Source organism: Equus caballus, chromosome 1 (genome assembly GCF_041296265.1).
Source record: "Equus caballus isolate H_3958 breed thoroughbred chromosome 1, TB-T2T, whole genome shotgun sequence".
Classification (NCBI taxonomy): domain Eukaryota; kingdom Metazoa; phylum Chordata; class Mammalia; order Perissodactyla; family Equidae; genus Equus; species Equus caballus.
The window spans coordinates 165,600,968-165,625,816 of NC_091684.1; the positions used below are offsets into that span (position 1 = coordinate 165,600,968).

Genomic DNA, 24,849 nt, shown 5'->3' on the forward strand with positions numbered 1-24,849 from the left:
AGAATAAAAAGAATCCAAACAGGCAATGAAGAAGTGAAATGCTCCTGTTTGCAGACTACATGATTTTATATATAGAAAACCCTAACGAATCCATTGGAAAACTATTAGAAATAATCAACAATGACAACAAGTTGCAGAGTACAAAATCAACTTTCAAAAATCAGTTGCATTTCTATACTCTAATGATGAACTAACAGAAAGAGAACTCAAGAATACAATCCCATTTACAATCGCAGCAAAAATAATAAAATACCTAGGAATAAATTTAGCCAAGGAGGTAAAAGACCTATACAATGAAAACTATAAGACATTATTGAAAGAAATCCATGATGACATAAAGAAAGGGAAAGATATTCCATGCTCATGGATTGGAAGAATAAACATAGTCAAAATGTCCATGCTACCAAAAGCAATCGACAGATTCATTTCAATCCCAATCAGAATCCCAATGACATTATTCACAGAAATAGAACAAAAAATCCCAAAACTCATGTGAGGCAACAAAAGACACTGAATAGCTAAAGCAATCCTGAGAAAAAAGGACAAAGTGTGAGGCATCACAATCCCTGACTTCAAAATATACTACAGAGCTATAGTAATCAAAACAGCATGATACTGATACAAAAGCAAACACACAGATCAACAGAAGAGAACTGAAAGCCCAGAAATAAAACCACACATGTATGGACAGCTAATCTTTGACAAAGGAGCTGAGAACATACAATGGAGAAAGGAAAGTCTCTTAAATAAATGGTGTTGGGAAGACTGGACAGCCACATACAAAAGAATGAAAGTTCACCATTATCTTTCGCCATAAACAAAAATTAACTCAAAATGGATTAAAGACTTGAAGGTAAGACCTAAAACCATAAAACTCCTAGAAGAAAATATAGGCAGTACACTCTTTGACATCGGTCTTAGAAGAATCTTTTGGCATACCATGTCTACTTGGGCGAGGAAAACAAAAGAAAAAATAAACAAATGGGACTGATCAGGGTAAAGAGCTTGTGCAAGGCAAAGGAAACCAGGAACACAACAAAAAGACAACCAACCAACTGGGAGAAAATATTTGTAAATCATATATATGACAAGGTGTTAATCTCCAAAATATATAAAGAACTCATACAACTCAACAACAAAAAAGCAAGCAACCTGATCAAAAAATGGGCAGGGGATATGAACAGAGTATTTTTCCAAAGAAGATATACAGATGGCCAACAGGCACATGAAAAGATGTTCAACATTTGTAATCATCAGGGAAATGCAAACCAACACTACAATGAGGTACCAACTTACACCTGTTAGGATGGCTATAATTACCAAAACAAAAATTAACAAATGTTAGAGAGGATGTGGAGAAAAGGGAACCCTCATTCATTGCTGGTGAGAATGCAAACTGGTGCAGCCACTATAGAAAACAGTATGGAGATTTCTCAAAACATTAAAAATAGAAATACCATACAACCCAGCTATTGCACTACTGAGTTTCTATCCAAAGAACTTGAAATCAACAATTCAAAGAGACTTATGCACCCCCATGTTCATTGCATCATTATTCACGATAGCCAAGACGTGGAAGCAACCCAACTGCCCATCGACTGATAAATGCATAAAGAAGATGTGGTATACATACATATATATATACACCCACACATACACAATGGAATACTACTTAGCCATAAAAAAGGACAAAATCATCCCATTTGCAACAACATGGATGGAACTTGGGGGTATTACATTAAGTGAAATAAGCCAGGCAAAGACAAACATGGTATGATTTCACTTATTTGTGGAAGGTAAATAAATACACTACCAAAGAGAACAGATGAGTGGTTACCAGAGGAGAAGGGGGTTTGGGAGTGGACAAAAGAGGTAAAGGGGCAAATATATATGGTGACTGGCAAGCAATAATGTATAACTGGAATTTAACAATGTTATAAACTATTATGGCCTCAATAAAAAATGAAAAAACCTACCCATGAGGGGGCCAGCCTCGTGACGCAGCGGTTAAGTTCACATGTTCCAGTTTGGCAGCCAGCATTCACCGGTTTGGATCCTGGTGCAGACCTATGCACCACATGTCAAGCCATGCTGTGGCAGGTGTCCCACATATAAAGTAGAGGAAGATGGGCACCGATGTTAGCTCAGGGCCAATCTTCCTCAGCAAAAAAGAGGAAGATGGTGGCAGATGTTAGCTCAGGGCTAATCTTCCTCAAAAAAAAAAAATTTTTTTAAACACCTATCCATGAGTTCTCATTGACCTTAGGATAATGACTTAGCATGGCTTAAGAATCTCCATAAAATCTGTCCTCATTCTAGTTTTTCAGTCTCATCTCACCACTATTACTCATCTAGTTATGCTCTAGCTAAGCCTGACTTTTTCAATTTCTAGTACCCATCATGTGCTCTCGGACTTAACACATTCTCTTCCTTCTGGAACAGTTTTTCCTCTCTCACTCTTTCCCTCCCTTCCTCTCCTCCTCCTGCCTCTCCTGGTTAATTCATCCTTCAGATCTCAGCTTAAGTTTTACTTACTTTGAGACGCTTCCTTAATTCCTTCCTGTTAGGTCCCCTGCTTTACACTTCCACAGCATCTCATGCATCCACCAGAACAGTCACTAGCCTTTATGATAATTGCTTGTTTAACTTTCTGTCTATGCCTTCTACCTTTCTGTCTATACAGTAATTATATTACTGTATATTCTGTAATACACAGTATATTCTATTACTGTATATTACTGTCTGTTCTGTTTACGCAGAATTTATATGTCTGCTCCCATTGTTATTCCAAGCACTTAAAACAATGCCAGACCTATAGTAGATGTTTAATAACTACTTCTGTAATTCCTATGAATGAATATATGCAGCATGAAAATATTTTGAGTGTTAAGCATATCAGTCATAAAATGAAATTGTGGTGGGTTTTATAAACCTCACAGTTTTCTCTAAATGGTGGGGGAGAGGGTGAAGTGCAATTTCGTTTGGCTTTTTTTTTTCAATTTTAAGATAACTAACAGATAAATGAGGCTAATTTTTAAAAAGAAAAATTTGATTTAATAAGAAATTCTCACAATTCATGGTTATTACAATCTTATAAAGGGATAAAAAATTAAACAAGGAAATCATGATCCCCTTAACCTTCTGAGTTCAATAAACAGTAGTGTTCAAATGGAGTTACTATGAATATGAATATTTATCTATATAAATGTCAGAAAGAAATAGAATCATACAAGCAATTTCCTTTCATTTACTAGGAATTCACTTTTTAAATGTTCGGACTCCAAGGCGTTCTTATAAGCCATGAAATGACCCAAGTCAGCCACATCTGTTCATAATGTTTTTTAAAAAGCTATCATAACAGTAATTAGAAGGAAAAGTAATATTCACCTTCCCTGAAAATTGTCTCCAAAAGACAACATGGCACAATATAGACATATGTGAAGCAAGGAGCCAAAAGTAGAGGATTTTATATCCTCTAATTTTATCCTATATGTAAGGCTAGAAAAAAAGAAGTCAGTAACTTTCTCCTCCCTTTTACTTGGTAATTCTGTTTAGAAGTGGCTTTCTTTCTGGCTGAAATTAGAGCCATCAGTACGTGCCAGTCGGGCCCTTTTCAGGGAGCATGCAAGGGTATCGGGAACGTGAGAGGGCTGCCAATTGGTCGTTGAGTACTATGTGCTACACTCTGCTAGGAAGGAACTGTGAGAGAGTCTAAGAAATTTAGAAACTTATAGTCTCATGAGAAACTTTTAAATTCAAGAAGTAAATAGTGATGCAATACAGAAATATGTCACAAGGAAGCATAGAATAGTCCCACAAGCAGTAACAGGAGTGATTTCTATAAGCTGAAGAGAAGGTTTATATTTATGCTTGTGTTTATCACTTTATATTTCACTTTGTAAGATTTAGTCTTTTCTATTTTTTCAACCAGTCAAGATTCTTTTGAATTTTTATTTTACTTTATTTTATCTATTGTATTAGCTTTATGTCTTTGTGTTCCTATGAAGGATGGGACCAAAGGGCTGAAGTCTTTGATTGTCAGTTTACAGAGCTTGATTTTTACTGAGTAGACAATGGTCAGCCACCAAAAGTTTTTAAGCACATAAGTGCCATGGTTATATATTGTTAAGGAAATTTAGTATGGTGAAAACATGTAGGGTAGATTGGGAGGGTTGAAAACAAAGCAAGAAGACAAGATGATTTTAATAGTTAAAGTGCAGAGTGATCAGGAAGGATGTTAGAATGGAAGGGAATGTCCACTTTGACTTGTTCGCTGTCATATCCATAGTGTATAGGGATCTGGCACTTAGTAACTACTGAGTGAATGTTTGTTGATTCAATAAATGAATTAATGAAAATTTTAAAAATGTAGACTATGTGGCAGAAGGAAAGGAAAGAGTTAAGTTCTCCAATATTTCAAGCTTGATTGAAATATTGCAAAAATAGGGAATTGACCAGGGAGAGGTTTTGAGGAAAAAATTAAGAACTTTGTTTTATTCATGTTGAAGTTAAAACAACAACGCTCCCAAGTCAAACACTCAATAAGCATTTTGGGGGGGAGTAGTATATGGGAGAGAGGTTGGTGGCTAGAGATTTTGCTTTGACAGCCATTTGCATAGAAGTAATAGAAATAGTAGTGATCATGATTCTCAAAGAAAGGACTATATAGATAAAAGAGCAGAAGGTCAATGGAAGGGAAAATTAATGTAATAGAGAAAAGGTAGCATGTGTTGAGTGCTTCCTGTGCATTAGGCACTGGGTTAAGAGCTTTGTACATATCATCTGTTGTAATCCGGCACCCACATAAGGGTGGGTATTACCTTGGAAAATAAAAATTCATAGAAGTTAAACAATTCATCCCAGATCCTGTGCCCAATAAGGATGTTGGAATTACATCTGTCTATTCCCGCTTTTCTATCTCTGCTGAAACTACTCTCTGCTTGTGAATTTTATCTGTCTTTTCCAATAAATTCTTTAACATGTTTATGATAGTTTTTTTTAAAGTCCTTGTCTACTGAGTCCAATATTTTCTTAATGTGTGGGTCTGTTTCTATTTTCTGGTTTTCTCCTGATTATAGGTGACATTTTTTACTTTTTGACATCTCTTAATTTTTTAAAATGTATTTTATGGTAGGTATTGAATAAAAAAGAACAAAAGAGACTGAAGTAAATAATATTTACCCAGAAGAGCTGCATCCCTTCCTCTGTCTGACGGCCAGTCTGAGGTTTTTATTCTCTTTAATAATCTCCAGTTGAGCTGGGTCTGGTGTGAGTAGCATTTGTTTCAGTTTGATACTTGTTTTAAATATTTTGAGAGCAGAATAAGAGCTGTCCCTTTATCAGAGCTTGTGATCTATGCTCTAGTAAGTCTAGATATCTCTCTCCCCTGACCCCTTGCCCCCAATTTACAGTTCTGCCACCAGTGTTTTATGCCTTTTCAAGGGCCTACTACTCTTGGCCTCTCCCTGCCTCCTCCCTGGCTTTCCAAGCCTTGGGAGAAATCCCTCAGTCTTTCTACCCTGTCACCAGCCTTTAGTACAGTGAAATCTCAAGAGAAAAGACTTGATGTGCAGGTGTTCCCAAGGGGATCTCTATCCCCTCTGCTGCCCTGGCCCCAACTTTCGGCATCTAGCCACTGTGTGCACTTGGTTAAGGCTCTGTGGGAAAGAATTGGCAGGCTATGGAAAAGAGTTGACGGGCTCTATAGACTCCCTCAGTCTCCTCAGGACTCTCCTAAGCCATCACAGAAGTCCACATGTGGCCATACGAGTTTGTCTGCCGTCCACATGCAGTGATAGAAGCCCTCATCTATGAGGTTCACTTCTCCTCTCTCTGTTCCACTAGGAGAATGGCTGTGGACCTTCGCTCACCTAGGGAGAGCCCACCCTGATCTGCAATTCAGTTCATCCAGACTTCTTTGCATTCTCAGCTCTGTCTGTAAAACAAAAAAAGCATGATTTTGTAGCTTATCTGTCATATTTTTGCTGTTTTGATGAGAATAACTGTCTAATTCCACTTTTTACCTACTACCTGAAACTATTAAATGTATTTTAATCATTAATGAATATTAGCCAGTAAAAAAACAGACAATGTTAAAAATACTTATTTTTTATTTTTCAATATAGATTGCTATTTTACGTGATTAAGTTATGGAAAGAATCACAATTCAGTGAAAAATTAAACTTTAAAAAAACCGTTACCCATTTAGTATTTTCAGTTACAGTGATACTGATAGAGAAACTTATCGAAGAGAACTGCAAGAACTGTATTTGGAGCGACTAAATGCCAGCATACAATAATTTCAATCTTGAGCTGAAACCCCACACAGACCTGAGACGTGTTAGGAATAAAGTTGCTACTTTCTGTGAACAATGTAGATACTAGTAACCCTGACCTACAGGTTTTAGAAAAGTAAATTGAATATTGTGTAACACAAATATGTCTCAGGAATGAGCACATCTGGATTCTCCACTTACCTAAACTGACCCTTTCTATCACGTGGATATGTCTCATGCTTTTGTGCTGCAAAGATGTTGATTCCTAACAGGGTGCTGTGTCTCAGCAGGAGATTCATTAACGAAAGTGGCTAGCACAGGCTTTGCTTCTTGAGGAGGTTCTCTCAGGACATCAAAGGGCCTTGCAGCTGGCTAACAGTCAGCCAATAAAGATGAAGATATCTCTGATTACTTATGTCTATTAGAACTTGAAGCTAGTAGAGTTTGGAGGGGCTGCAAAAGACATCGTGAGGATTCATAGTCAGACTACTTCTTGGTTCGTCAGCCATAAAAATCACTGGGCTCTTTATACACATTACACATTTCTTGACTTGGAATCTGTGTTTATGCTGGTGAATCAGTAATCGAAGGGAAGAGGAGATCCTGCATATTGTTTATAGAAACATCGTCACTGTTTCCTTATTTTGTGGTGTTGAAATATAGGGTGTGGTATATTTGGTAATCTCCAAGAGACCAAGGACATTGTTTTATTTACTTTGGGATCTTCCTCATGTAGCAAGCAAGGCCTGCCTAGTAATCATTGTTCAACAAATATTCGTTAAAGAACTGATTGGATGAATACTATGAAAATATTTTAAGTGAACTGAAAATACCACTGGACACATTCAAATTTTAGATTTTGTCGCTGGCAGTCATTTTTTTTTTTATTTTTTGAGGAAGATTAGCCCTGAGCTAACATCTGCCACAAATCCTCCTCCTTTTGCTGAGGAAGACTGGCCCTGAGCTAACATCCATGCCCATCTTTCTCTACTTTATCTGTGGCATGGCTACCACAGCATGGCTTGTCAATTGGTGCCATGTCCACACCTGGGATCCCAACCGGCGAACCCTCTGCCACCGAAGCGGCACATGCGAACTTAACAGCTGCGCCACCACGCCGGCTCCTGGCAGTCTTTTCATAATGATAATACGTTGGTTTAACATAGCAGTGTACATCATTCTTAGTAGGGACTAGTAGAACTACTTTAGTAGGATAACAGCCTTGCCAACTTTAATAAAAAAAATCCAATTATTCTTTGGTGGTGGATTACATAAATTATGCAAAGCTTCACTAAAACATTTTCTAACAAATAGAAGCTAATAATTGACAAGTATACTCCCACATAAAAAGACTGACCATAAAGGTGAGATTAGAAGCCTCACTGGTGGAAAATTGCAGGAATGGGAGCCCAGTGAACGAGAGACCAGCAAAGAAGGGGATAGGCACTATCTGGCAGTACAAGGAAACACCCTTGAAATCCACATCCCATTGTTATCCCTAGATTTTTATTGCAAAGCAGATATTAATTTAATTTGGTTTAATATGGTAATCTGTCCCTGTTATCTGCTGCCATAATTCTGCCTTGCTGATTCTCTACTTCATGACCCAATGTGGTGAAAATTCACTTACTTTGCTCTGTGAACTCTTGTAGAAGGTAACCACCCAGTTTTCTTTCCCTCACTTTTCTTGCTCTTTGGCTTTGCAGTGTCATCCATGTTACTACAGATCCTTGGAGGGAACAGTGGAGTTCTTATAGATCCATGTTCTAAATCCCTAAGGGCACATAGTCAATAGTTGAAATGTAATGGATTCAGAATGGTAGCGCAACCATAAAAATAAGCAAACAAATGCATAACCATGCAAGTAAAACTGAAGACTTAGGCCACAGTCCCAGCGCTTGCAGGAACAGAGAACATCGGTGGAATCACTCTTCCTTTGAGCTCTGAGGACTCTGGGCTGGGAGAGGGAAAGCTGTGAAATTCAGAATGAAAGAGATGAAATCATAGTGATGAAGCCTCGACACAGGAGCAGAACGATTCTGACACAGAGTGCTCCCCAGCACTGATTCTAGCCATGTGCCAGCCAAATAGGAGATTATGTTACTCTCTCTATCAGAATCATTTAAATCATATAGCTTATATTTAATGCAAATCACAGGGTTTTTACATTTCTTTGCTTGCTTGTTTGTTTTTTAATTTCGGGTTTAACTAGACAACATTGTAAGCTATCCCAACCTTTCTTGGAGTTAGAGTTTTCTAAGGCTAGTCTGCAGCTGTGGAAGTTCGCTAGTTCTCAGTACCCTTGGAACTTTACAGTGATAACAACCTCAAGACTAATAACCATGTTTGTGACTTCTTTTTGTTCACAGGCCTAAGGAAAGGGCTTAGATTGCTTTCTCTGTGTCTCTGAGAAATGTTCTAAACACAACATATTTTTTCCCTTCCACATATAGATCAAAGGTCAAGGGGAAAACACAGTTTGGCTGCATGTATTCTCATTTACCACTTAATGACTTAGTAACTTTCCTCCTTGGTCTCCCTTTGAATCTAAAGCTAGAGTCATTCCTAAAATTTATTGTTTTCTCATTATACACAAAAATGTTGGGCCCTTACACCTTTTTGTAAGGGTTTTGGAATTATTAAAAATCCTATGCTTTATGATAACATTTTTCAAATGGCTTTAAATATGTGTTTTAAGCAGAAACATAAAATTGTTTTCCTGTAGATTGCAGTCTATTTTGGAATTAAAGTTTCTAACATGGATGTTTTTAAAGACAAAAGAATACGTGAAGTGAGCATTTTTGCTGTCTAATTTTGTTTCCTGTTTCTTTCTTTTTTTCTTTTTCTTCCTGTTTTCAGCTTTCTAGCAAGTATGGAGTCCATATTTGTGGAGAAGGTGGAGAATATGAAACATTCACTTTGGATTGCCCTCTATTTAAGAAGAAAATAATTGTGTAAGATTTCATTTCAGCATTTTCTTCCCTTTCCTTAAATTTAAGTGATGGGAGCAACTTAACATTAAGCTTGAGGCAACTTTTGTGGGGAGAAATAGAACATGTCCTCTAAGTTCACAAACACTCAATTTGTTTAATACCAGTGAAGTCGTCTGAATACCTAAATCAATACCTGACAAGACGAGGCCTTCATAGAAGGCTGTAAACTTTTTAGACACTGCACTTTCGTTTACTTGCTGATTATGGCCTGCAGTAAAACTGGTACCTACACACTGACACTTTTATCCTTTCATGAAGTGTGAATTGCCTGTATTATTTATCTTTCATTACAGCTACATTTGATAAACTGCCACATCAGTAGCCTGTGGGTTCCATTAACTCCATCCTCTTTTTCCTTCTTCTTGACTTTAACAACTTAGAATGGTAATACTAAACATTTCTCTTCAATTATTTGGGGCTATTTTTACATATAAACTTTGTTTTTAAGTGAATTCAGTTTATGGTGAGTAATGTGGTTTCTTTGCCATAAATTTTTAAAATTAGTGTAGCAAAACGCAGGAACTTTCTTCAGTTTGTTACATTATTACCCATACCCTAATTTGTGTCGCTCTTCTCATTTCCTAAGAGAGCACTTTATCTGCTTTTCCTAAGCTCTTATGCTTCTTGGAAAAGACTGTCAGAATTATGCTTGATTTCAGAAACCTCATCTGATGAAAGGTTAGACTCCTGTATTGAGTGGACAGCTTCAATATTTTCAATGCTATGAGGTGACTTCTTTGTACATATTAATAATGAGAGAGGGAGCAATCTAAGGAATTTAAGACAACTCTAGGTGGATTTTCTGAAAAATACGTTTATCTTGTGAAACATGGCCAAGATATTTTCGTTACCATATGCAATAGTCACCCACTCTTGCCTCTTTCATGTTCTTCTAACTTCTTTTCCAATAATAATCATCAACATAATGATTATTTATTTGGCAAGTATTTATCAAGTCTCTGTTATGTCTGAAGCTTTCTAGTGGGCACCACTGATATTCAAGTATAGTTCCTGCCTCCAAAGGGCTGGGAGGAAGACACATCTGCATGTAATTACAGCAAAAGATGGTAAAGGATAAGAGTCATAAGAATAAGTTCATAAATGGGAGGTATTTCTTCTAGTTACGGTGATCACAAAACAATTCATGAGTGAACTGGGCATTAGGTATTACTTCTATGAAATAGTACTCTTTGGCTCTTCAAGAAAAACATTTGCATGCTAGGGTGAAATTATAGTATAATGGGAAGTTTGCAACATATTTACTTATTTAAATGGGACTAACCAAATTAGAAAAAAAAAGCGCAATAAGAGAAAAAAATGCTAAAGAATAGTACTTTTCCATTTACTTGGCAACTTGAGATCCTACAATACCCAGAATTCTTCATGGACAACCTGGAATTATAAGACATGGACTGCTTTACACTACATCACCAGAAGGTCTGTGTATCATAGAACTTTAGACCTGAAAAGTGAATCTTTTTCACCTCTTCGTTTTGTAGACAAGGGAACCTAAGCCTGACTAAGACAATGGCACCTAAGCCTGACTAAGAATCGATTGAGGGGAATTAGTCATGCTATTAAAGAGAGGGAAGTTAGTGCCAGAATGAGCTGTTCATTTCAACTGAATAGTCATTTATTGAGGCAAATTATGTGGGTGGAACTCTGCAAGCTGCCGCCCTGCTCTGTAGGAGTTCTTCCTGTAAGAACAGACAGGCAAGTCAACGATCTGTGATAAGTGCTAACATACGTGCGTACCTTGAAAACACAAGAGGAAGCACTGTCTTTTCATTCGTACTCATTTATCAGTTCATCACTAATCTAATTCTGATGCTTAAGCATATTCTTTGCTTTTATCTTTATAGGCTCTGCCTCACCTCAGCTTCATGACTTTCTTACTTGATTCCTTTTTCTATATTGTTTTCCCAATTCTCCTCACTTTGCTAACTCCTTCCCTTCTTAAAGGCTTTGGCTAACATTGGCTCTGGTGCTTGTTTTCATACGTGTACTCCCAGAACACACATTTGGCACTAATAAATGTTAAATATTGTTGAATTAATTTGTCGTTTATTGTTGCTTATTTTTACATATCCTATTTCACTTACTTTTATGTGTTCCTTTTTAAGTTTATAACTAGAGGTTTAGGTTGGGGCATATGCTAGTTTAATGGAAAATAGAGTGTTTTTCCATTTCCTAAACTATATACAAAATCTTTCCTCCTCTTTAAAATAGAAAATGTCCTTATCACATTTACCTGATAAGTACTAAATGTGATGATGAGTGAATGTGCATTGCAAATCCTAAAACTGCATGTAAATGAAAGTTATTTAGAGATAATTTTTCATATGATACAATTAAAAGATAAGTTTAGTCCCTGTAACTGTTTGTTAACAATTGACCATTAATATTACTGGATCATGTAACTTGGAATTCATTTTTTGGACAAATTTAACCATTTTTCCTGTTATATTTGATATAATAGAGGTCTTCCACAATTAACATACAACTAATTGATTATTAGGAATCCCATTTCAAATGTCTCATTCAAATTTTTTTTTATAAAAAGGAGATGACTACCTTTAAGAGGAGAAAAAATAAACTTAAATGTAAAATGATTTGATTATAATTAGAGATTGTTTTCAAAAACACAGATTGAATCTTTTTTTGTATAATGAACTAATTTTGAGAAAATAAGTTTATTATGAGATACATTTTGCCCCAAATTCCAACTGAGGTTTCTAAAATCTTGTAAGAAAGACTGATATAACAGTCTTTGTCTGGAAGTAATGTAAAAAATTTCTAACTAGAACATTTTATAGTTCACTCTGCATGTCAAATTAGCATGTCACTACTCTAGATGCAAATTTTTAGATCAGAAAATGAGGTTTTTTTCTGAGAAGGCTTCATCAAAAGAGTTACAGCCTACCCTTTAAGGAAAGTAGACAATTGTAGATCCTAAAATAAAGAACCTATTTTCTTATTACTTCTTACTTTAAAATATATCTTCTAAAAATATATTTTAGAACTGAACTCCTAATGTCCTGTTAATGAAAATGATCATTTTCTTCTCTCTGTTAATGAACACATTTTTTAAGTGTCAGTGTTTAATACAACCCCATATTTCCATTTGAATTTTCAACATTACTACTGCTACAGAGTTACTACATATGGAATGGTTGGAGGGATGGATGGAACAATGGGAAGGAAGGAAAGAAGGAAGAATTAAATTCTGTGATTAAAACACTATGCACTCATTTTTCCCACCTACTCCTCTTTTCTACCCATTTAAGTTATAACTCACCACAGAGCACCATAATGTGGCTTTGGGCAGTGAGGATGAATCAAATATTGCTTATCTGCCTTCTCACATCTATTCTTTATCACCTGGGAATTTATTTAAATTTATGAACTATTTTCCTTGTATTTAAATTATTAGACCCATTAAGTTTTACTTTTATTTTGCTAGAGATGCTATATGGTGTTATTGGTATGTACTCCTGCTTATGTACATGTATACATGTAATATGCATGTATGAAAAAGTATGTATTCATGTCAAGATAGGTAATTGAAAAATTAAGGTGACTGTGGTAGTTTCAATAGTATGTAAATGTGAAGATACTTAACAAAGCTTAACTATATAGTTATTGATTTATTCAACAAATGTCTAATGAATACCAGGCAGTGTATTCTGTCCTGAGCCAAGTGTAGGGGGAGTCGGGGATAGGCAGGCAAAGATGAACAAAACTTGACCCTCTCTAAGAAGGAAGACACGCACACAGACACCTCACTATAATATAGTGGATGTGTTATGTAGGGGCTATAAACACATGATCAAAGCACATAAAGGAAAACCTAGAACTGTCAGGGTATCAGGGGAGGCTTCACAAAAATGACATTGGAGATGTCCGAGGATGAGTGTGAGTCCACAGGGAATATGTGTATACATTGTCTTTTTAGAGGAGAAGTAGGAACAAAGACCATGGCTGAGTCTTAAAAGACAATACCGGTTTTTTTTGTTTTGAAGTGAGTGGGTAGGGTCTAAGCTCACACCTCAGGAGCCTGGTGTCAGGGAAGAGAGGCTCAGACCTGACTCAGCTACCCCTTTGAAGTTGTAACTAGGGGTCAGGCTAACACAGCAGTAGAGGGAACATGGGCCAGCTCTGGGCTACAGAGGAGCCTCAATTGTGTGAGAAGTGGTGACCACACTGATTACTTATATTAATAGGGAAAGGGGAGGGGGCAGCCAGTTGGAAAGCATTTTTGCTGTGGCACAATGGGTCTTAATTTTCTGGGTTTCTCTGTGGATGTTTAAGCAGATCCTGCTTTGGGTTTCAGAGAAATCCATGAAGCAGGCAGAAACCAGAGACTCTTGAAAGTTGAGTTTCAGGTGATAGTTTATGAAAGAGAAAAGAAGAACAACAGTGACATTTTTCTGTTTGAAGCTAGAAACTGTTCATTTGAGATCTAGTCTCTTCCAGTTGACTTTGGCTTTGTGTAAGTGAATGAAATGGTGTTAGTCAATTAGAGATTAAGTATTCAATAGAATCCATGAAAATCATCCTCTTCTTCATTTAGTGCTCAAAATGTTCTAGATTTTCTCTGGATGACAATCTAGATTCAGAATGCAGTAACTACATCAATTGAGTGGACTATTTGTTGTCAACCTTCTGTTTCTAGGGGGGTTAACTGGCATGAGAAGGGAGAGCCTGAAACCCTTTCTACCGACATAGCATTTGGTTCGCATTAATTATAGTTTTGGTGCACTATGTCGTCAAGGATATCAAAACCAAGCTTCCTAGATTAGGCATTAATAAGGCTCAGGGTCATTTTCCAAGGCTGGGATCAGGAACAGAGAGATTGAAATTTAGTGTGAAAGTGAGATCATACACAGGATTTGGAATTTGAATCTGATTGGTGAGCCAAGATAGGACCAGAACAGGCAATTTTAGAGTAAATAGAGAACAAGACTAGGACTAACAAGCCAGAGGGGCAGGTAGTAAAAGCAAGAGGGCCTCCTCTTTACTTTCTCTGTCTCCTCCTCCTCTTCGTTATACCTGGAGGCATCTTCTGGTTGTTGTAGATTGTGAAGGCAGGTTATATCTTTCTATCAGGATCCTTACTGTTTAATGATTCTATTTCTATTATAAATTATTTTTCTTTTAATGTCATAGAAGCCCTTTTTAATGTTATTTTTCCTAAGCACTAATAAGATGCATATTTGCTACTAAAGGATCATGATTGGTAGTTGACTTTTTTTATCATCAGACATTTTTTTTTCCTCTGTCTCTGATCTTTCAAAGGGGAAAGTAAACAGATTTTGTCTGTGAAAATTTAATATTTGGAGCTGAGTATTTTGAGGTTTCTTCTATTGCCACTAAATAACTTCGCATTACAAAAGTTGACTCAAAAAATATTTTACATTAGTGGCATTCAAATAAAGTAACAATTTCTTTTGCTGTACTACAACAGTTAAAATGCTAACAATGTATTAATATAAACAATGGAACTGGTTCCTGAGGCATTAAAGAGATATGAGGAATTTCTATTTTTAAAATTTCAGTTGGAAGGCAAAACACTATTGCGTTCTTAATAAACAATAAAAAATAATTAGTTATTAGAACTTCACACATAATCTTAGTTATTCATGTGTGCTTTACAGGGTATCTTTGATAAAAGTTGAGTTAATTTACATGTATCCATATGGTGCCAGCAAGCAGTTCATACTGTTTCACCTGAATGTGGTAATTACTATGTCAGACAATCAATTTTAATAGCAATGATATTGCAGTGTGAAGAGTTCATCTAGAGCTTAAAACCATCACCAGCACTGCTTTTGTGAAGGATAATTGAGATTTTGTGTGAAACACTGAGTGAATTACCTCTTAAAAATGAAAAGAATAATGAAGACAAAGCACTATTGTTTAATGGTTAGCCCATACCAAGCAAATTTGTGAAAATGAAATTGAAAACGAGTTTTAAGTCTCAAAACTGTTGAGAGAGCTTTGAGTGAACCTGAAAGTTGAACAGTATGTCCTTATAAAGATGAAAAACTTCTTTACTTTTTCTTGGAAGTTTAGTATCCTTGATCCTTTCCCAATTAGACATTGGATTATTAAAAATAAGTGTTAATCACTACATATTGTATACCAGTGGAAATGAATACAAAACAAGGATTTTTGGTCTCTTCTAGTCACTGGCAGGAATGATTTGCCACAGTTTATGTGGTAGGTAAACACAATATAAAATTTTTGTGTTTCAGGGATTCATCAGAAGTCGTCATACATTCAGCTGATGCATTTGCACCTGTGGCTTATCTGCGCCTGTTAGAATTGCACTTGGAGGACAAGGCAAGTAAATCTAAGATTCAAGTGATTTCAAGAGACAATTGAGATATAAGCGTTGGCTCTGTATATAAATTCTATAACAGATGAAAGGGTAAAAAAATTCATCTTATCATTAGTGATTTTTTTTTCAGATCCTCAGTCAAACTAAGAATTTTGCAAATGTTTATAGTTTTGAGAGCTCTATATGATACAAAAGATGCTACATTTCTGAAGAGTTTGCAGTTCCGTTGAAAAGGGAATCATACATACATTAAACAATGAGAAGACAGAACAGTATGTAACCACATATTAAATCATCTAGTAAAATAAGAATTAGGTTTATTGTGCATAAGCATTAGAGGAAAGGTTTCAGAATGAATTAGGTATTCATTATACAAAGTTTAAGAGGGGAGGAAAAGGAAAAATAAAAGCTTTTCCAAAAATATCCAAGGGAACAGAAGTACAAATGAAAGATGGAAAGTAAGGCAAAAGTGTGATGAAGAAAGGCTGGCCCCAGGGCCAGAGGTTTAGTTTGCACACTCCACTTGGGCAGCACAGGGCTCCTGGTTTGCATCCTGGGCACGAACCTACACACTGCTCATCAGGCCATGCTGTGGCAGCATCCCACATAGAGGAACTGGAATGACCTACAACTAGGATATACAGCTATGTACTGGGGCTTTGGGGAGGGAAAAAAAAATAGAAGATTGGCAACAGATGTTAACTCAGGGCCAATCTTCCTCACCAAAAAAGCATTAAAAAAAAGTGTGATAAAGAGTTCTATTTTAAATACCTTGATTGTCAAGACAGAGCAGAATGTCAATTTAAAGATGTATTGTGGAATAGGAAAGATCTGGATTAGACCCTTAGATGAAAGATCTGCTCCTTGAGATGTAAAGGATTGGAAAAGGTCTTCTGTATCTTCATTGTTCTATCACCAAGTCTTGAAACATACCTACAGTTATATGTGATAGGAAATTTGAAGAATCGAGAGGGTTAATGAGGATTGGAAAAGGAAGGAAAAGAATGATAACTCTAGAAATCTTATGATGAGAGTTTCCAAAAGTAGAGAATAATTATTGGTGTCATTTCTCCAGAAAAATTAGGATAGGCAAGATTGAAAATAGGTCATTAAATTGGGCTAGAAGATGACTATTGGTGACCTTTAGGCATGAAGCTGGTAACCCTTAAGAGAATGAAGCTGTACTGTGCAAACATCCTTCAGATGCACTGAAAGGAACCCGTTACTTCTAGGTCTCTGCTACTATTGCTGCCATGTGCACACACGGAAAAATCAAAACCGCTGAATTCTTGTTTAGACACGTTGGCCGTTGTGTATTCAGCTCTACCTAAATAGCTCATCATTCACCTTGTTTTGATGTTTCATTGGTCTTCACAGTTCATTTGCCCTCTTGCAGAAAAGAATGTTATTTCTTTAAGGTAGGATATTCACTGACACTGAATAAATATGATGTATTTCCTTCTTTTTTTTTAGGTCTCCCCAGTGCCTGACAACTACAGAACGTCTCATTGTATACATAATTCTTGAAAAGTATTTTTGAACATTGTTTGCTAAGCTGCCATTTCTATATGGAAAAATTACATAACATTTTCTCAATTATTATGTCCAGCTTTTTCTCGTTACTTTTTTTGATTCTAAAAATGTATATTTTTATCAGAAGTTAATAGAACCTTTGATTAATTGAGGAGCTGTGAATGCCTTGGTCGTTAATACTGTCAACTTCCTCAATATTCGTTCTTTCTCTGACTTTTGTTAACACATCTTACCGTGACCTCTATGTGATATGTGCACCTTTTCTCCCCTTTTACTTCATCTCCAATCTTCATTTCTGTAACGTTTCTTGGCCTCCAGCACGATGGTTTATTTTCCTCTTTCTCTCTTTCCTTCTCTCATCTCTGCCAATAATATCATGATGCAGAGGCATTTAAAATTGAGGATGAAAAGGCAATCACTTTATTTAGCCAATCAAGTTTATTCTACTGAGTGTTACAAAGTGATTTATCATTTTGTTTTGAATATATTCAATGTAGTAACATCATTGGACAATCAGGAAGAATATTGTTAATTCTTACTGGTTGTTTTAGAACATTAAAAACTGCAATTTTTTGTATTACCTGTACCGACCTTAGACAACTTTATTTTGAAATAGACTTTATTTTTTAGAGCAATTTTGGATTCACAACAAAATTGAGCAGAAAGTACAGAGTTCCCGTATACCCCTTACCCCTACACATGCACAGCCTCCCCCACTGTCAACATCAGGCACCAGAGTGATATATTTGTTACACTCAATGAACCTACATTGACACAGCATCACCCAAACTCCATAGACATTACAGTTCACTCTTGATGTTGTACATTCTATGGATTTTGGCAAATGTATAATGACATGTATCTACCATTATAGTATCATACAGAACAGCTTCATGACCCTAAAAAGTCTTCTGTGCTCTGCCTATTCATCCTTCCTTTCCCTCTCACCCCTGGCAACTACTGATCTTTTTACTGTCTATAGTTTTGCCTTTTCTAGAAGGTCGTGTAGTTGAAATCATACAGCATGTAGCCTTTTCAAATTTTTTTTCCACCTAGTAATATACATTTAAGCTTCTTCCATGCCTTTTCATGAGTTTTTAAGTGCTGAATAATATTCCGTTGTCTAGATATACCACAGTTTATTTATCCATTCACCTACCAAAGGACATCTCGGTTGCTTCCAAGTTTTGGCAATTATGAACAAAGCTGCTATAAACATCTGTCTGCAGGTTTTTGTGTAGACATATGTTTTCAACTCCTTCGGGTAAATACCAAGGAGTGTGATTGCTGGATAAATATGGTAAAAGTATGTTTAGTTTTATAAGAAACCACCAAAGTGGCTGCACCATTTTTCATTCCCACCAACAATGAATGAGAGTTCCACTCACTCTACCTCATCACCAGCATTTAGTGTTGTCTTTAGTAGTTTGGACTGTTGCCATTCTAGTAGGTGTGTAGTGGTATCTCGTTGTTTTAATTTGCATTTCCGTGATGACATATGATGTAGAGCATCTTTTCATATGCTTATTTGCCATCTCTACATCTTCTTTAATAAAGTATCTGTTCAGATCTTTTGCCCATTTTTTAGTTGAGTTGTTTGTTTTCTTATTATTGAGTTTTAAGAGGTCTTTGTATCTTTTGGTTAATAGTTCTTTGTCGGCTATGTCTTTTGCAAATATTTTCTCCTAGTGTGTAGTTTGTCTTGTCATTCTCTTGGCAGTATCTTTCACAAAGTAGAAGTTTTCATTTTAATGAAGTCCAGCCTATCAGTTATTTCTTTCATGAATTATGCCTTGGGTGTTGTATCTAAAAACTCAAAGCCAAACTGAAGGTCATGTAGATTATCTCATGTGTTATCTTCTAGGAGTTTTATAGTTTTGCATTTTACATTTGGGTCTATGATCCATTTTGAGTTAATTTTTGTAAAGAGGTATAAGGACTGTGTCTGGATTCACTTTTTTGTATGCGGATATCTAACTGTTCTAGCACCATTTGTTGAAAAGACTATCATTTTTTCGTTATTTGCCTTATTCTTTTGTCAAAAATCAGTTAACTATATCTCTGTGAATCTATTTCTCTATTTCTCTTTATTCTGTTCCACTGATCTGTCTACCGTTTTGCCAGTACACAACATCTTAATTACTGTAGCTTTCTAGTATGTCTTGAAGTCAGTAATGTCAGTCTTCCACCTTTGTTCTTCTCCAATATTTTGTTGACTATTCTAAGTCTTTTACCTTTTCATATAAACATTAGCATCAGTTTGTTTATATCCACAAAGTAACTTGTTGAGGTTTTGATTGGGATTGTGTTGAAGCTATAGATCAAGTTAGAAAGAGTTGACATGCTTTTTTTTTAAGGAAGATTACCCTGAGCTAACTACTGCCAGACCTCTTCTTTTTTTGCTGAGAAAGCCTGGCCCTGAGCTAACATACATGCCCATCTTCCTCTACTTTATATGTGGGACTCCTACCACATCATGGTGTGCCAAGAGGTGCCATGTCCGCACCCGGGATCCGAACCAGTGAACCCCGGGCCACCAAAAAGTGGCACATGTGAACTTAACCGCTGCATCACCGGGCCAGCCCCAGAACTGACATCTTAACAATATTGATCTCCATGATCATAGAATATCTCTCCATTTATTTAGTTCCTCTTTGATTTCTTTCATTATAGTTTTGCTTAGACATCTTTTTTATTGTCATTGTTAGAAGTTAATATGTTAAATGTTGCCTCCTCTTTTTTTTTCCTTTTTTTGCAAATAGCAGGCTTTGAGGTGGCATTCTTAGTGTGGGTCCAGAGGGAAATGGTGAGACTGTTTTACCCAGAAATCCCACTGCATCTCAATAGTTTGGGCAAAGCTTTGGCCAAGTCACCAGCTTTATCCCTGAGCCCACCTGGGTAATAGAGAAGAGGATTCTCTAGAAGGAAAATAAAGTGTGAGATTGCCAAAAGAAAGTTGAATTAATGCTAGAGGGCAAAAGTGACAGATACTCTTCCACGTGTTTTATCAAAATCACATTGTCATTTCAAACTCCTATTAATAAATTAATTAACACTCCGCCCCAAATAATGACACCTAGAATGTAGTACCTTGAATGCACTCTGAAAATCTGTATCTGTTCCCCGAATTCCTTTAGTTTCTATTCACTCTATAACACATTTGCAATCTAGCTTGAGCTGAATTACCTTGATGAACTGCTCTTGGTCTTTTCTGTCTTCATAATCCTTAATTAATCCTTTCCTTGATAATGTTGGCCACCATCTACTTGAAAATTTCCCCTATAATGTTTATATGTCACTGTACCATTCTGACTTTTCTTCTACTGGCTCAAGATTTCTTCTCTCTCCTTCAGTAGCTTCCATGTTTCTCATCTTCAACATGGATAATGCTTTAAGTTCTTTCTAAGGCTTCATGTTTTTATTTTTCAATATTTTCTCATTCTGAGATTTTGTCTTTTCCCACAAGTTTACGTTTCACCTCTATGCAGATGATTCTCAAGTCACTCTCTTTCTGGTCTTTCTACTAGTATCTACTCTGTCTCTTTAACTCTAGATCCTTATGTCTGACTGGCTACTGGACATGACTGCCAATGTGGATCAAGCTCATTATCTACAAACCTTGAACTCGTTTTCCCTCCAAGTGTATGTTTTCCCTGTTTTTGTTATTTAACACAACTGTGTTCCCCTTAGTAACTCAGGCACAGTGTATTGGCCTCATCTCTTACAGCTGTCTCTCCTTTACCACTGACATTCAGTTAGTTATCTATTCCTTTATATGCTGGTTCTAATACATCTCTTAGACCATTCCACTTCCGTGCCTGTCTCTCTAGTTAAAGTTGTATCTTGCCCAAACTCTTGGAGAAGACACAGCTTCTTTAAGTGGACTCCTTCCTTTCATTCTCTCCACATTCTATTCCACTGTTTCTAGTTTTTGTTTCTCTGCACAAAAATCCAAAATACTGTTAAATTGTTTTCTAAATAAACAAGATGTTTAACCATGAACAGAAGGCCATCTGACATATTATCATAACATCCTTTTTCAGTCTTGCTCTCAGGACTCCCCTACCTATATCCTTTGCTGCAGTAATACGGAACAGTTGATGCTTCCTCACTATGCCTCTGCTTCTCTCCTCCCTTGTCTTAGCTTATTCTATCTCATCTGTCTTCCTTTCTTTTCTTTCTTTAACTATTTACATCCTGCCCATGATGCAAGATTGAACTCAAATACTCTTAGACATTTAGCCACACCAGATGAGCTGCTGTTACACTTTGTTTCTTCCTTTCTTGTGACAAATAACTTAATCAGCTTTATGTTATAGTTGTTTAAGGACTTGTATCTTATTATTTCTACTAAATTGGAAATTTTTTGAAGACTGCTCCTTTTTCATCTCTTCATACCCTCTATAACAGCTATTAGTTCTGCAATAAGATTTTTTAATTTAATTGATTATTTGTTATTTTCATACTCAATTTTTCTTCTTACAGAATTTTATAGACATGTGCTTTCATTTCATGTTGCATACCATTTAATGAAAGTTACTTTCTTGTTTATTTTCTTTTATCTTGTTGTTAGATAAAAATGCTCCAAGCAAACTAGACTATAACATATAGCCTTTAGAGAAGCTGATAATGCAAAATTTAAGTTATCACTCAGATTTTTACTTTATGTGTGATGACCCCTTAAACTTTAATATTGAATAATTAATCTATTTAAATTTTACCTTTAAGTTAAAATCTTAAAATTATTTATGTGAGTATAACACTTATATCAACTAAAAATGGGATCCCAAACAAAGTAACTGAATAATGGAAAGCTCCAGGTTAAAAATGGGGAAATATATTAAAATTTCTTTTGGGGCCCTGACTTTATTGCTTATGGCAAACTTGATGCTAAAATGTACCATACATCACTACAGTGACAGGCTTGAGAAAATGAAAACTACAAAGCTTTACATAAATCAGCCAAAAGATCATATTAAAATGCATAACCTTTAACAGAAGAATCAAGACTTTTACTTGTAACTATTCACAAGCTCTTTTCTTCCTTATGTAGTTGTTTTAGATTTTTCAAACAGCTTTATGGGAAATAATATTTCAAATTAATTGTTGGCAAAGCCATTGTATTCATAAAGAGACAAGGCTCCTGGAAACTTAGCCCCAATTTTACTAACGTACCCTACTATCACTTAGTACTTAATTTTGGTTTTTGTTGAAATAATCTCACAAGTACTAATGTGCCCTATTATCACTTAGCACTTAATTTTGTTTTTTGTTGAAATAATCTCATAGGACAATTATATATTTTATATAATTAGAAAAGCTCACATTCCTAGAAGTTGTAACTTTTAAAGACACCATAGTCTATAGCCCATTCTTGGCTCTTTCGTTTTATTTTGCTTTATTTCAAAAATATCATCAGATATCTTAAAAACTTTATAGCATTAAATTATCTCTGTACTTTTATTTTTCTCTTCAATTCAACAAATACCTGTGAGTACCTAGTCTGTTTAAAAAACTGTTAGGCCTACATGGAATTCACTATAAATAAGGGCAAATTACAGAGTAATTCTAATTCTAACTCTAAATTGAAATTATTACAGGTAATAATTAGTCCTAGCATCATGATTGCAGTCATAGATATCACAAGTCTGAACAGAAGTTATGACCATAATGTTGAGTCAAGGTGAAGAGTGATGTGTAGGATATGATGCTGTTTTCTAAAAAATAGCAGTAGAGGCAGAGAGCTTATATATTTATTTATATGTGAATGAGGATAGTAAAAGTTGGGCATATAATAAACTGACATTGGTTTCTTTAGGAGAAGCTTAATTCTTTATCTCTCTGTAATGTATGACTTCTTACAATGAGCATATATTTGTAAATTTAAAAATATTTGATTAAGAAAATTAATTGAGGTGGAGGACAAGGTGTAGTGATTTCCATTGCTAAATAAATATTTAAATGTTATTCTACAACATTTTAGTAGTCTAAATTGAAAGAAACATGCTAGGGCCCTTTAAAACTTTCCATAGAACTCAAGTGAAAACAGTACCCACAACGTGGGTTGAAATCGAATTGATCCTATAGTAAAGTCTAAGCAGAGAATCCTGGGGGGGAAGTCTATACATAATCATGACTAAAAGTATTCAAATGGCAGACCTCTTGAGTGTGTTGTGCATGGGAATTTGCTCTCCCTGCTCATAGCAATATGTGTAAGTTCCAAGATCCCCTCTATGGAGATATACTGCCACTGTCTCTATGCCATGTCGAGAATATTTCCTTACAGAAAGGACAAAGGAAGGAGAAAGATAAAGGATGACTTTTATTCACCAACATTCGGTTCAGCACAACTTTCCTACCTCACGCAACCCTCTCCCCATCTTTGCCCTCAGGCTGAAAAGCAGGAAACTGATTTGGTAAGAGAGAGCAAGGCATTTAGCAGGTTTTTAAACCTAATTCTATAAACCTCAATGATTTAACTTAGGATTCAGATGGATTTTGACCTTTGGTACCGCTGGGTCACTGCTGCTAGAAATGGTCATTGGAACAGATTAATAAATTAAGCATCAGATTCACCCAAATTTAGAGAGCTACTTGACTCATTTCTGTCCCTAATGCATGGATTTCAGTAGTGGCAACAATGCACCACTATGTCAAGAAGTCAGGAATCAAACTAAGCAGTGGAAGAATATTTTTGAACCCAAAATCTGTGGTAGACTTATGTTTGGTGGAAGATAATAAAAATAATGAATCAATTGATTTCCTTCTCTGCTTTGAAACTCTAATTGACTATCTTTTTTTCTTTGATGTGTTTTATGGTCTCCCAGGCAGCCTTTTATTGTTGTTGCTTAAAAAAATAAAGTTTCTGGTTGGTGTTTTCATAAAGCTTTACTTTGGTGATTTCTTATAAAAGAGAAGTGGCATACTATTTATTCATTTAACATATTGATTGAGTGCTTACATCTATATGCCTAGCACTTTTCATACAGTGTGGATACAATAATGAATTGAACATCCAAAACTTATTTCCTTCATTGACCTTTTATTTTATGGAATGATACAGACAAACAATGAAATCAAATATATAAAATAGAAGGAATGGTGGGAAAGTTGTCTCACTGCCCATAGAGATGGGGATTGGATTTTATAGAATAAGCATGACTTGAGAATCCTTGGCTTCTCTGGTGACAGATTTAAACCCAGACTGAGGGTAATAATCATCCTTTTGGTGATATGGCAGATAGTGGTCGTGTGCTGTGAGAGTCTGGAGTAGGGTAGGGAAGGGGTAAAGATCTTGCCAGAAGCCTGTAGATACAGCCAAAGAGTGATTCAGTAAATTGGAAGAGAGATCAAAAGAAAGCATTCAGAATGAAGTATGGAGAGAAACAAAGAGAATACACATTAGAGGTTAGGAGAAATAGAAACAGTGAGAAGGTCTGAGATACATGTAATTAGAGTGTCAGAAAGAGAGGAGAGGGATAATGGGAAAGGTGCAATATTTGAAAAGCTATTGTCTGAGAACTTTCCGAAATTGGTGAAACACACCAAGGTACAGATTCAAGGGGTTTATGAACCACAGATGAAACAAAAAGAGCTACATATTTAGGCACATGATGATAAAACTGCTGGAAGCAAAAGCAAAGAAAAAAATTTGAAAACAGCCAAAATGTGTTAAAAACAGGATGCTTTTAAGGAAGCAACTATT

The 24,849-nt window shown here is 35.9% G+C and overlaps 1 protein-coding gene across 3 annotated transcripts in view; it reads left to right on the forward strand.

The window, feature by feature from the left end:
- Window positions 1-24,029, forward strand: part of DPH6 (diphthamine biosynthesis 6) — a 175,856-nt gene extending 151,827 nt beyond the window's left edge. For 2 of the 3 annotated variants that reach the window (XR_002800601.2, XM_023620489.2), the window contains 3 exons: window positions 9,135-9,229; window positions 15,526-15,613; window positions 17,085-24,029. Coding sequence is in view for 2 of the 3 variants with exons in the window: in XM_023620489.2 (XP_023476257.1) it covers window positions 9,135-9,229; window positions 15,526-15,613; window positions 17,085-17,138 (237 nt within the window). In the remaining variant the exon portion in view is untranslated. The remainder of the gene's footprint in view (window positions 1-9,134; window positions 9,230-15,525; window positions 15,614-17,084) is intronic. The other variant, XM_070272389.1, reaches the window with a different exon arrangement.
- Window positions 24,030-24,849: the final 820 nt, after the last annotated feature.